At 41.7% G+C, this 14,819-nt stretch overlaps 1 protein-coding gene across 1 annotated transcript in view; it reads left to right on the top strand.

Annotated features, from left to right (window-relative positions):
• The window catches only part of LOC124622347 (glutathione S-transferase D7-like), a 92,116-nt gene extending 82,381 nt beyond the window's left edge, over positions 1-9,735 (top strand). Inside the window, exon 6 of the mRNA XM_047148024.1 lies at positions 9,344-9,735. Coding sequence (XP_047003980.1) covers positions 9,344-9,502 — 159 coding nt within the window. The 3' untranslated portion in view covers positions 9,503-9,735. The remainder of the gene's footprint in view (positions 1-9,343) is intronic.
• The last annotated feature ends 5,084 nt before the right edge of the window (positions 9,736-14,819 follow it).

Raw genomic sequence — 14,819 nt, 5'->3', positions numbered from 1 at the left:
CTGCCTCGTGATGACTGGGTGTTGTGTGATGTCCTTAGGTTAGTGAGGTTTAAGTAGTTCTAAGTTCTAGGGGACTGATGACCATAGATGTTAAGTCCCATAGTGCTCAGAGCCATTTTTGAACGTAGCTAAAGGGGAGGAGGGTCCAGTGCGTCCGAAACCCCTCCTCTCCGAATCAGCTAAATGAAATTGCACATGGCCTATTTGCCATGTAGTGAAACTGAAAGATATTTTGATTTTTAATTGTACAACGAAAAAGGGATTTGCACTATCGATAGTCAGCAAGGCCAACTAAAGATTTAAACTATCTATACATCCGTAGCAGTATTGCCTATCCCCCAGCCCCATTTTAGCCAAGACCTATTGGTGGTCTTGTCTGATCTCAGTTATTGTTTTGCTAATCAGTTCAGTTCTTACTTGCTGTTGAATTTAATGTATGTGATACCGTTTATAGTTTTTGTGTTGTGTGCTGTGTGCTGTTGTGATGGTTTCTAATTATGGATATGTTTGTAACAAGATAGAAGAGGAAAACCGCTTTTGATTCGTCTGCTGGCGTTATGTTGAGTCAAAAATAAGTACACACTACTGTAATAGCCTAATTACCTATCTACGGCAATTTAATGTTAGTACTGGAGTCGTTATGTGGTGGCTGGTAGAACTTTGAGATTGTGATATTTCAGTGTTTCACAAAGCAGTGGAGTGGTACATATAATTAAAAATAACATATAATTAAAATCATTGCATGAAAACACACTTCGATTTTTCTCTGTTGCTCAAAAATCGCGGTAATCAATAAAAACTTCGGCCAAAAGGCGATAGTTGCATTTCTTTAAAAATTTTGCTCATTATTCTATCATGCCCAAATGGCAAAATATCGCCTAATCTGGTCATATGGGCGGTACTCAGTTATGGAAACCAGTTCCGGTACGGAAAGATGGGGTGAAATTTGTGGAGAGCAAAAGGGGTATGTGATGAGAGCACACTCTGTCGTTTGGCTCCTAAAATATTTTTTCACCGGGCTGCCCGAATTCGTCCGCGCCAACTGCCACTGCAATCCTCCCTCCCCCATTCGTCCAAAATTATTTATGCTCTTGTAATAGTCCATACATATTATAAAAATGTGTGTGTGTTTGTGTTTTCTTAAGGGACTTAATTGCTAAGGTCATCAGTTCCTAAGTTTACTCACTATTTAACCTAAATTATCCTCAGGACAAACACACACACCCATGCCCGAGGGAGGACTCGAACCTCCGCCGGGACCAGTCGTTCACTCCAGGACTGCAGCGCCTTAGACTGCTCGGCTAATTCCGCGCGGCGCAGCATTGTGTATGACTTTTAAATTTATTACTTCTTTGCTTCTAACTCAATGTGCAACACATTCTGTCGACAGTATCCACTTATGCCACTGAATGTACATGATTATAATATTTCTTCTCACTTTATCTCACGTAGATCAGGAGATATGACATCATAAACACCGAGATTCCGCATTAACACATTTGTATATCTAAGTTCCGCTGTCATACGTTGCTTACAGCCCAAACTGGACATCTGTGAGCACCTGCACTTTAATTATAGCCACATGATATAGTAATTTCACCGAGTAAATGGCAAGTAATGACTTCAGGCACACAGCCTAATGGAATGCAACTGTGTATTTACTAATTATTCTTATGTTAAGAAACACATCAAAACATAAAACTTTACACCTAAAGTTTCTCTGTTATTTTAATTGGCATTACTTCACACTACATGTGCAACAGCAGTGATAACTGTTCAGCAGTTTACATCTATATCTACATTTATACTCCGCAAGCCACCCAACGGTGTGTGGCGGAGGGCACTTTACGTGCCACTGTCAATACGTCCCTTTCCTGTTCCAGTCGCGTATGGTTCGCGGGAAGAACGACTGTCTGAAAGCCTCCGTGCGCGCTCTAATCTCTCTAATTTTACATTCGTGATCTCCTCGGGAGGTATAAGTAGGGGGAAGCAATATATTCGATACCTCATCCAGAAACGCACCCTCTCAAAACCTGGCGAGCAAGCTACACCGCGATGCAGAGCGCCTCTCTTGCAGAGTCTGCCGCTTGAGTTTGTTAAACATCTCCGTAACGCTATCGCGGTTACCAAATAACCCTGTGACGAAACGCGCCGCTCTTCTTTGGATCTTCTCTATCTCCTCCGTCAACCCGATCTGGTACGGATCCCACACTGATGAGCAATACTCAAGTATAGGTCGAACGAGTGTTTTGTAAGCCACCTACTTTGTTGATGGACTACATTTTCTAAGGACTTTCCCAATGAATCTCAACCTGGTACCCGCCTTACCAATAATTAATTTTATATGATCATTCCACTTCAAATCGTTCCGCACGCATACTCCCAGATATTTTACAGAAGTAACTGCTACCAGTGTTTGTTCTGCTATCATATAATCATACAATAAAGGATCCTTCTTTCTATGTATTCGCAATACATTACATTTGTCTATGTTAAGGGTCAGTTGCCACTCCCTGCACCAAGTGCCTATCCGCTGGAGACCTTCCTCCATTTCGCTACAATTTTCTAATGCTGCAACTTCTCTGTATACTACAGCATCATCCGCGAAAAGCCGCATGGGATTTTTCCGACACTATCTACTAGGTCATTTATATATATTGTGAAAAGCAATGGTCCCATAACACTCTCCTGTGGCACGCCAGAGGTTACTTTAACGTCTGTAGACGTCTCTCCATTGATAACAACATGCTGTGTTCTGTTTGCTAAAAGCTCTTCAATCCAGCCACACAGCTGGTCTGATATTCCGTAGGCTCTTATTTTGTTTATCAGGCGACAGTGCGGAACTGTATCGAACGCCTTCCGGAAGTCAAGAAAAATAGCATCTACCTGGGAGCCTGTATCTAATATTTTCTGGGTCTCATGAACAAATACCTCCCCCCATGAACCATGGACCTTGCCGTTGGTGGGGAGGCTTGCATGCCTCAGCGATACAGATGGCCGTACCGTAGGTGCAACCACAACGGAGGGGTATCTGTTGAGAGGCCAGACAAACATGTGGTTCCTGAAGAGGGGCAGCAGCCTTTTCAGTAGTTGCAGGGGCAACAGTCTGGATAATTGACTGATCTGGCCTTGTAACATTAACCAAAACGGCCTTGCTGTGCTGGTACTGCGAACGGCTGAAAGCAAGGGGAAACTACAGCCGTAATTTTTCCCGAGGACATGCAGCTTTACTGTATGATTAAATGATAATGGCGTCCTCTTGGGTAAAATATTCCGGAGGTAAAATAGTCCCCCATTCGGATCTCCGGGCGGGGACTACTCAAGAGGACGTCGTTACCAGGAGAAAGAAAACTGGCGTTCTACGGATCGGAGCGTGGAATGTCAGATCCCTTAATCGGGCAGGTAGGTTAGAAAATTTAAAAAGGGAAATGGATAGGTTAAAGTTAGATATAGTGGGAATTAGTGAAGTTCGGTGGCAGGAGGAACAAGACTTTTGGTCAGGTGACTACAGGGTTATAAATACAAAATCAAATAGAGGTAATGCAGGAGTAGGTTTAATAATGAATAAAAAATAGGAGTGCGGGTTAGCTACTACAAACAGCATAGTGAACGCATTATTGTGGCCAAGATAGACACAAAGCCCATGCCTACTACAGTAGTACAAGTTTATATGCCAACTAGCTCTGCAGATGATGAAGAAATTGATGAAATGTATGACGAGATAAAAGAAATTATTCAGGTAGTGAAGGGAGACGAAAATTTAATAGTCATGGGTGACTGGAATTCGTCAGTAGGAAAAGGGAGAGAAGGAAACATAGTAGGTGAATATGGATTGGGGGGAAGAAATGAAAGAGGAAACCGCCTTGTAGAATTTTGCACAGAGCATAACTTAATCATAGCTAACACTTGGTTCAAGAATCATGAAAGAAGGTTGTACACCTGGAAGAATCCTGGAGATACTAAAAGGTATCAGATAGATTACATAATGGTAAGACAGAGATTTAGGAACCAGGTTTTAAATTGTAAGACATTTCCAGGGGCAGATGTGGATTCTGACCACAATCTATTGGTTATGAACTGCAGATTGAAACTGAAGAAACTGCAAAAAAGCGGGAATTTAAGGAGATGGGACCTGGATAAACTGACTAAACCAGAGGTTGTACAGAGTTTCAGGGAGAGCATAAGGGAACAATTGACAGGAATGGGGGAAAGAAATACAGTAGAAGAAGAATGGGTAGCTCTGAGGGATGAAGTAGTGAAGGCAGCAGAGGATCAAGTAGGTAAAAAGACGAGGGCTAATAGAAATCCTTGGGTAACAGAAGAAATATTGAATTTAATTGACGAAAGGAGAAAATATAAAAATGCAGTAAATGAAGCAGGCAAAAAGGAATACAAACGTCTCAAAAATGAGATCGACAGGAAGTGCAAAATGGCTAAGCAGGATTGGCTAGAGGACAAATGTAAGGATGTAGAGGCTTATCTCACTAGGGGTAAGATAGATACTTCCTACAGGAAAATTAAAGAGACCTTTGGAGAGAAGAGAACCTCTTGTATGAATATCAAGAGCTCAGATGGCAAACCAGTTCTAAGCAAAGAAGGGAAGGCAGAAGGTGGAAGGAGTATATAGAGGGTCTATACAAGGACGATGTACTTGAGGACAGTATTATGGAAATGGAACAGGATGTAGATGAAGAAGAAATGGGAGATAAGATACTGCGTGAAGAGTTTGACAGAGCACTGAAAGACCTGAGTCGAAACAAGGCCCCGGGAGTAGACAACATTCCATTAGAACTACTGATGGCCTTGGGAGAGCCAGTCATGACAAAACTCTACCATCTGGTGAGCAAGATGTATGAGACAGGCGAAATACCCACAGACTTCAAGAAGAATATAATAATTCCAATCGCAAAGAAAGCAGGTGTTGACAGATGTGAAAATTACCGAACTATCAGTTTAATAAGTCACAGCTGCAAAGTACTAACGCGAATTCTTTACAGACGAATGGAAAAACTGGTAGAAGCTGACCTCGGGGAAGATCAGTTTGAATTCCGTAGAAATGTTGGAACACGTGAGGCAATACTAACCTTACGACTTATCTTAGAAGAAAGATTAAGGAAAGGCAAACCTACGTTTCTAGCATTTGTAGACTTAGAGAAAGCTTTTGACAACGTTAACTGGAATACTCTCTTTCAAATTCTGAAGGTGGCAGGGGTAAAATACAGGGAGCGAAAGGCTATTTACAAATTGTACAGAAACCAGATGGCAGTTATAAGAGTCGAGGCGCATGAAAGGGAAGCAGTGGTTGGGAAAGGAGTGAGACAGGGTTGTAGCCTCTCCCCGATGTTATTCAATCTGTATATTGAGCAAGCAGTAAAGGAAACAAAAGAAAAATTCGGAGTAGGTATTAAAATTCATGGAGAAGAAGTAAATTCTTTGAGGTTCGCCGATGACATTGTAATTCTGTCAGAGACAGCAAAGGACTTGGAAGAGCAGTTGAACGGAATGGACAGTGTCTTGAAAGGAGGATATAAGATGAAAATAAACAAAAGCAAAACGAGGATAATGGAATGTAGTCAAATAAAATCTGGTGATGCTGAGGGAATTAGATTAGGAAATGAGACACTTAAAGTAGTAAAGGAGTTTTGCTATTTAGGGAGTAAAATAACTGATGATGGTCGAAGTAGAGAGGATATAAAGTGTAGACTGGCGGTGGCAAGGAAATCGTTTCTGAAGAAGAGAAATTTGTTAACATCGAGTATAGATTTAAGTGTGAGGAAGTCGTTTCTGAAAGTATTTGTATGGAGTGTAGCCATGTATGGAAGTGAAACATGGGCGATAACCAGTTTGGACAAGAAGAGAATAGAAGCTTTCGAAATGTGGTGCTACAGAAGAATGCTGAAGATAAGGTGGGTAGATCACGTAACTAATGAGGAGGTATTGAATAGGATTGGGGAGAAAAGAAGTTTGTGGCACAACTTGACTAGAAGAAGGGATCGGTTGGTAGGACATGTTTTGAGGCATCAAGGGATCACAAATTTAGTATTGGAGGGCAGCGTGATGGGTAAAAATCGTAGAGGGAGACCAAGAGATCAATACACTAAGCAGATTCAGAAGGATGTAGGTTGCAGTAGGTACTGGGAGATGAAGAAGCTTGCACAGGGTAGAGTAGCATGGAGAGCTGCATCAAACCAGTCTTAGGACTGAAGACCACAACAACAAGACAACATGAACAAATAAAGCGAGTTGGGTCTCACTCGATCGCTGTTTCCGGAATCCATGTTGATTCCTACAGAGTAGATTTTGGGTTTCCAGAAACGACATGATACTCGAGCAAGAAACATGTTCTAAAATTCTACAACAGATCGACGTCAGAGATATAGGTCTATAGTTTTGCGCATCTGCTCGACGACCCTTCTTGAAGACTGGGACTACCTGTGCTCTTTTCCAATCATTTGGAAACTTCCGTTCCTCTAGAGACTTGCGATACACGGCTGTTAGAAGGGGGGCAAGTTCTTTCGCGTACTCTGTGTAGAATCGAATTGGTATCCCGTCAGGTCCAGTGGACTTTCCTCTGTTGAGTGATTCCAGTTGCTTTTCTATTCCTTGGACACTTATTTCGATGTCAGCCATTTTTTCGTTTGTGCGAGGATTTAGAGAAGGAACTGCAGTGCGGTCTTCCTCTGTGAAACAGCTTTGGAAAAAGGTGTTTAGTATTTCAGCTTTACGCGTGTCATCCTCCGTTTCAATGCCATCATCATCCCGGAGTGTCTGGATATGCTGTTTCGAGCCACTTACTGATTTAACGTAAGACCAGAACTTCCTAGGATTTTCTGTCAAGTCGGTACATAGAATTTTACTTTCGAATTCACTGAACGCTTCACGCATAGCCCTCCTTACGCTAACTTTGACATCGTTTAGCTTCTGTTTGTCTGAGAGGTTTTGGCTGCATTTAAACTTGGAGTGAAGCTCTCTTTGCTTTCGCAGTAGTTTCCTAACTTTGTTGTTGTACCACGGTGGGTTTTTCCCGTCCCTCACAGTTTTACTCGGCACGTACCTGTCTAAAACACATTTTACGATTGCCTTGAACTTTTTCCATAAACACCCAACATTGTCAGTGTCGGAACAGAAATTTTCGTTTTGATCTGCCTTCTATTACTCTTGCTAAACAGATAAACCTTCCTCCCTTTTTTTATATTCCTACTAACTTCTATATTCAGGGATGCTGCAACGGCCTTATGATCACTGATTCCCTGTTCTGTACATACAGAGTCGAAAAGTTCGGGTCTGTTTGTTATCAGTAGGTCCAAGATGTTATCTCCACGAGTCGGTTCTCTGTTTAATTGCTCGAGGTAATTTTCGGATAGTGCACTCAGTATAATGTCACTCGACGCTCTGTCCCTACCACCCGTCCTAAACACCTGAGTGTCCCAGTCTATATTTGGTAAATTTAAATCTCCACCTAAGACTATAACATGCTGAGAAAATTTATGTGAAATGTATTCCAAATTTTCTCTCAGTTGTCCTGCCACTAATGCTGCTGAGTCGGGAGGTCGGTAAAAGGAGCCAATTATTAACCTAGCTCGGTTGTTGAGTGTAACCTCCACCCATAATAATTCACAGGAACTATCCACTTCTATTTCACTACAGGATAAACTACTACTAACAGCGACGAACACTCCACCAGCGGTTGCATGCAATCTATCCTTTCTAAACACCGTCTGTACCTTTGTAAAAAATTCGGCTGGATTTATCTCTGGCTTCAACCAGCTTTCTGTACCTATAACGATTTCGGCTTCGATCTTTCTATCAGCGCTTGAAGTTCCGGTACTTTCCCAACGCAGCTTCGACAGTTTACAATTACAATACCGATTGCTGCTTGGTCCCCGCATGTCCTGACTTTGCCCTGCACCCGTTGAGGCTGTTGCCCTTTCTGTACTTGCCCAAGGCCATCTAACCTAAAAAAACCGCCCAGCCCACGCCACATAACCCCTGCTACCCGTGTAGCCGCTTGTTGCGTGTAGTGGACTCCTGACCTATCCAGCGGAACCCGAAACCCCACCACCCTATGACGCAAGTCGAGGAATCTGCAGCCCACACGGTCGCAGAACCGTCGCAGCCTCTGATTCAGACCCTCCACTCGGCTCTGTACCAAAGGTCCGCAGTCAGTCCTGTCGACGATGCTGCAGATGGTGAGCCCTGCTTTCATCCCGCTAGCGAGACTGGCAGTCTTCACCAAATCAGATAGCCGCCGGAAGCCAGAGAGGATTTCCTCGGATCCATAGCGACACACATCATTGGTGCCGACATGAGCGACCACCTGCAGATGGGTGCACCCTGTACCCTTCATGGCATCCGGAAGGGCCCTTTCCACATCGGTAATGACTCCCCCCGGTATGCACACGGAGTGCACATTGGTTTTCTTCCCCTCTCTTGCTGCCATATCCCTAAGGGGCCCCATTGCGCGCCTGACGTTGGAGCTCCCAACTACCAGTAAGCCCACCCTCTGCGACCGCCCGGATCTTGCAGACTGAGGGGCAACCTCTGGAACAGGACAAGCAGCCATGTCAGGCCGAAGATCAGTATCAGCCTGAGACAGAGCCTGAAACCGGTTCGTCAGACAAACTGGAGAGGCCTTCCGTTCAGCCCTCCGGAATGTCTTACGCCCCCTGCCACAACTTGAGACGACCTCCCACTCTACCACAGGTGAGGGGTCAGCCTCAATGCGGGCAGTATCCCGGGCAACCACAGTCGTAGTCCGATCGGGGGATGCGTGGGACGAGCTGGCCGTCCCCGACAAACCCCCATCCAGAGCCCCACAGTGATGCCCATTGGCAACAGCCTCAAGCTGTGTGACCGAAGCCAACACTGCCTGAAGCTGGGAGCGAAGGGATGCCAACTCAGCCTGCATCCGAACACAGCAGTTGCAGTCCCTATCCATGCCAAAAACTGTTGTGCAAAGAACGTCTGAACTAATCTACAGAGAGCGCAAACAAATCGACACAAAATTTAAACGGTTATTAAAATACAAGATTGCCTAGTAAATGCAGTAATGCTGCTACTTGCGCACTGCTGATACTGCTCGGCGGCGGAAGGAGACTACGCGATTTTACACTATTCAGGTACTAAAACGCGATGCTACAACTCTCAAATACTATAATACGCCCGAAATTTATGAATTAAACAATGCAAGTACCAAAAACACGCAAAGAAATTAAGAATTAAACTATGTAACAAATGAGTGAGCTAGGAGTATACGACTTGCTGCTGCAGCTGCTTATCCAACGACGGCACGGAGCACAGTTTAATGAGCAGAATCGTCATTACATATTTCTCTGTTCAACAGGCGATAGGAGTGGACATGAGTGCTTATCCGAAGATTCGTGACTGGCTGAAACGCTGCAGAAGCACATTCCGTGGCTACGAGGAAGCAAACGCGGAGGGCGAAAAACTTATCGGAGACGGCATCAAGAGCATCGTGGGGCCCAAGGCATACTTGAGATAGGTGTAACAGATTGTAACACATCTGACTTTTAATAAAAGGAACTTCATGAATTGCTACGGCAGTGCTGTCAGTGCTTTATTCTTGCACAAAAATTTTGTTAAAAAAATCTTTAGACTGTACTGACAGCAGCGCTGTCCCTGTTTTAAATGAATGAAAATATGTCTAACGTGACTCAAAGATGTAAGTGAGATTTGTTAATAAAGGAAAACAATTCCTGCTTGTGCCCATGGTCATTGTGAATATTTTGTGGATAAAACCGTCTGAATCCCTTAATAAATTTGTTTATGTATTCATTCTTTTGGCTACTGTTCTCATCATATGTCTGCATTTAAGATTAAAGAAACATAAAGAGCAACAGATATTTATTGAACATCAGCCAACAACACAGGAACAATTAAAAATATTTTTAAAAATGTGCACTCAGCAAAGACAATGTAGAACTTGCTAAACAAGGTTCAGTGGCAGTATTAAAAATGTATGCCTAATGCAGATGTCAACTAACAATTTGGTTCACAACATTATACAGGGTGAGTCACTCAACATTACCGCTGGATATATTTCGTAAACCACATCAAATACTGACGAATCGATTCCACAGACCGAACGTGAGGAGAGTGGCTAGTGTAATTGGTTAATAAAAACCATAAAAAAATGCACGGAAGTATGTTTTTTTAACACAAACCTACGTTTTTTTAAAATGGAACCCCGTTAGTTTTGTTAGCACATCTGAACATATAAACAAATACGTAATCAGTGCCGTTTGTTGCATTGTAAAATGTTATTTACATCCGGAGATATTGTAACCTAAAGTTGACGCTTGAGTACCACTCCTCCGCTGTTCGATCGTGTGTATCGGACAGCACCGAATTACGTAGGGATCCAAAGGGAACGGTGATGGACCTTAGGTAGAGAAGAGACTGGAACAGCACATTACGTCCACATGCTAACACCTTTTTATTGGTCTTTTTCACTGACGCATATGTACATTACCATGAGGGGTGAGGTACACGTACACACGTGGTGTGCGTCAGTGAAAAAGACCAATAAAAAGGTGTTAGCATGTGGACGTAATGTGCTGTTCCAGTCTCTTCTCTACCATAAGGTCCATCACCGTTCCCTTTGGATCCCTACGTAATTCGGTGCTCTCCGATACATACGATCGAATAGCGGAGGAGTGGTACTCAAGTGTCAACTTTAGGTTACAATATCTCCGGATGTAATTAACATTTTACAATGCAACAAACGGCACTGATTACGTATTTGTTTATATGTTCAGATGTGCTAACAAAACTAACGTGGTTCCATTTTAAAAAACGTAGGTTTGTGTTAAAAAACATACTTCCTTGCATTTTTGTGTGGTTTGTATTAAACAATTACACTAGCCCCTCTCCTCACGTTCGGTCTGTGGAATCGATTTGTCAGTATTTGATGTGGTTTACGAAATATATCCAGCGGTAACGTTAGGTGACTCACCCTGTATAATGGTATAAGGTCTAGCCGACAGGTGGCGGTAGTTTGGGGGCCGTTGCTTTCAAATTTTATTAATTTTTTGTTCATACTTATCAAAAGACAAAAATTTTTACATTACAAAGATTCTAAGTCAAATTAATTGTGTTGTAGTATTTATATTGAATATTTGGAATACGGTGAAATATGTCACAAGACCTGCTCTCTGGGCAAGAGGATCGTGGAGGTTCAAGCATGACACATTGATGATGCACGATGGCGTCACCCGCTTGGGAAGAATGTCTTTGTTTGCTGTTGGTCAAACAAGGTTCTACCATACCCTGTATGTAGTAGCATGTGAAAACCTTTGCTGTGATTGGCTAAAACACTCGGCCCAGAATCTCTCATGTGATGACAGAAACTCTGATGACATTCCTTGTAGGGAGCCACAACATAAAGTAGTATCGGTTATTAATTATTTCCCTAAATAAAAGAAGTCTTTGTCGATAGCCAGTGATTAGTGTGGGTGTGTACGTGAGCCTGGACTGATTAAGGATTTAATTTGAGAGTGAGGTCCGAATTTTAGGATTAAACATATCGTGCACCACACCACGTGTGGTATTGACAGTGCTATGAAAAAAAAAAAAAACTGCGGGAATTAACAAAAGGCATACCTTGAAAAAGAAAAAAATATTGTGCTCCTTACTGCAAAGTATTTAAAGACTTCCTATGATTACTACAATTACAGCACCATTTCTATACGAGGTCATGACTGAGTGCCTCCACCACAGTGAATGGACAACATTAGAAGAAGTAAGGAGAGTGGTTTACAGTGAACAATCGCGAGGTGTGACAGACTAAAATTTCCGAATAACTCTCTGGTGTACCCATCTTCTGTTAGCACCAGAGACCAGAGTACGTACTGAATAGTGATTTTATGACAGTAATAACCCTTTGAACAGCGAAGAACTGCAAATCTTTATCTCAATGAAAAATTCGAGACTACAGAAGAAAATGGAACGAACATCTAAAAGAATGGAGAGTGAGAGACTTCCCTTAAAGGCAAGAAATTGTAAGTGTCATGGGAGAAGAGACAGAGGAAGTCCCCGACAGAGATTGGTACCGTAACAGGCAATTCCTGAAGAGAAGATGAAGATGGACAGCGTCAGAGATAGTATGTAAAGGGATGATTAGTAGTACTGTCAAACGGGGTGAAGTTGATTGATTTTGGACTTTAAACTTCAATATTCCTGAAACCAATAAAATTAATGTAATGGTTTTTCTTCGGTACTGAGCAACGGTATGGAGCTGCAGTAATATGTTTTTGAACTTCGCTACTTTTTTCTCTAAGGGATCTTAAAGTTAAAACAGCTTGTGATATTATTGGATTTCAGACATTTTGCATATGAGAAAAGGACAGCCGTCGAGCTGTAGTTTATAATGATACTAAGCATGACAACGCGAGAGTAAAGAAACGAAATCTGTTTATAACGTGCGCTTATACCAAGACGCGCGGCCAGCGTTTAAAAGGTACTTTTAAACACTATGACTCGCTGGGCGCAGATATTTAAAATCATTGCCGCAGCGCTTGATAGCAAGAAGCTGCGAAACAGAAGAAAGAACAATTCATCATTTGTTAGGAAAATTCTAGAGTCTTTATAGTTAGTTGTACTTCTGGTCGCCGATATGTTAACATGTACATCATTACCTTTGATGTTTGGTCGCCGACTTGTTAAGACGTGTCGTGTAGCACCGCTACAAGTTATATTTCATTTAGTGTGAAAAACCACGTTATCACCAAGAAAGAAAAAAAAACCGCTTTTGTAAACCTTGTGACGATAAAAAAATAATACTTACGCGCACGCCAGGACATTTAGTTTTTACAAAATATCACACATACAAAAGCAGCGATTGTTGGACTGTTCCATGTATGAGAAAAACACAAAAAAGTAAGTTTTGTATTCATTGTAAATTTGTTAATGTTTATAGTTTAACGCCTTTGTTCTTTGAGAATATATTGATGCTTCACTGTACAGAAAATCTATGCTTATTCTTTACTTTAAGTTAACCACAAATAATGTTTATGTTTAAATGAACTTTGTTACAGGTTCGCTCTTTATCGCGGTGTCTCGATTGTATTTGGGAGACCATTAATGTGTTCAGTTTCCGATCTGACAACTTTTTTTTACAAAATTTCACTGTTTTGCATTTTTTTATTATTCAAATAGGTCCCTTAGGTAATTTCATTGAAGAGTCTGATTGCGTGAAAGCAATCCGGGTTAAGAGGTCATTTGAGAAACTATTTTCACGCAATCAATCTGTACGTCTCCTGAACACAATCGAGAACCGACGAATCGTCGATCATTCATTAATTTTTCTCTCTTTCCAAGTCGTACCAAAAAACGGCCAAGGAGAACTGCCGTGAGTAAGCAATCTAGTCTTAAAAGGTTGCATTCTTTATCTTGTCGGCAAACATTGCCACAAACTATCATCATCAATGTTATATTTGGTTAAATACGAAAAGCAAAAAACCTTTTAACGCTGGAAGCTGTATCATTCCTTTTCAGTCCCAACTGGGAGTGAAGTTGTCTATTTTGTAATAATTGCGGATTATTTGTGACTCTAGGGTGACCGTGACTGTTCTGAAACTTTGTCAATAATTGAAAAATAACTGTGGCTTAATAATTAAATTTTAATACGATTTGAAAGTAACATACAAATAAATTTTAAGGACAAGAAAATGTGATCAAAAATATGCTTTACGAGCTTCTGTAAAAACATTCTTCTTCTTTAGCACTAAAAACTAATTGATCACCTTGTATTTTACTATGACGCCCATAAATCCTGTGTATCTGGGTTCCTTCGGGAATTTCTGTGAGATGGTTTTAAAACATCCTGGCTATATTTCTTCTTTTCCTCTGCTTAGTAATATGCTTGAATTCAGCGGTTATATATATATGCCAAAAATCTAAAGAAGTACATCAAATTTTCACACGTAATTCTAATAAACTTTTGGGCAGACATAGGATACCTAATTTTTGAAATATATAAAAATATACAGTTTGTGAAATATATATTACTGAAATGTCATTAGCAAAAATCTTCATAAGTTCTTGAGTGACTGACTTCAAAGTTTAAATGGTACACTATCACACATTCAGATGGACATAGAATACATATTTTTGATCAATAATGTACAGGCGTTCTGTTAAAGCCGACTGCGAGAAAGAAAATTCTCTAATGTGTTATGCTGTAAAAATGTGCAGTTTTGTTTCCTTTGTTTGCAGCCATTTTTAACTACAACAGTGGGACGTTTAAACCATTAGACAATTTGTTTATCCCATATATATTGTTTCTCAACATATATATTTTTAAACGTAAATCGTATGACAACAATGTGCTGGAGTTGTTTTTCTGGTTTATTGGCTGATGATTGGAATACTACTATAGAATCTAAATCTGCAATGAAAATGAAATGAGCATTTGGCGTATTGGCCGGGAGGCCCCTCACGGGGCAGATCCGGCCGCCTTGGTGCAGGTCTTATTACATTCGACGCCACATTGGGCGACCTGCGCGCCGGATGGGGATGAAATGATGATAACACAACACCCAGTCCCTGAGCGGAGAAAATCCCCGACCCAGCCGGGAATCGAACCCGGACCCCTTAGGACGGCAGTCCGTCACGCTGACCATTCAGCTATCGGGACGGACTGAATTTGCAATAACAATAAACAAGACTCGAGGTCAGAACAGAGAGGAGGAGATGATCGAGACAGGAGGAGGAGGAGGAGGAGGAGGAGGTGGAGAGAGTGATTGGAGGAGATTGACAGAGACAGTGCTGAGGTGGGGATTAGGGCGTATATTCCATTC

Source organism: Schistocerca americana, chromosome 7 (assembly GCF_021461395.2).
Source record: "Schistocerca americana isolate TAMUIC-IGC-003095 chromosome 7, iqSchAmer2.1, whole genome shotgun sequence".
In the NCBI taxonomy this organism is placed as follows: Eukaryota; Metazoa; Arthropoda; class Insecta; order Orthoptera; family Acrididae; genus Schistocerca; species Schistocerca americana.
Note: the sequence above shows the minus strand (reverse complement) of the source record. Positions and strands in the feature narration are given on the sequence as shown.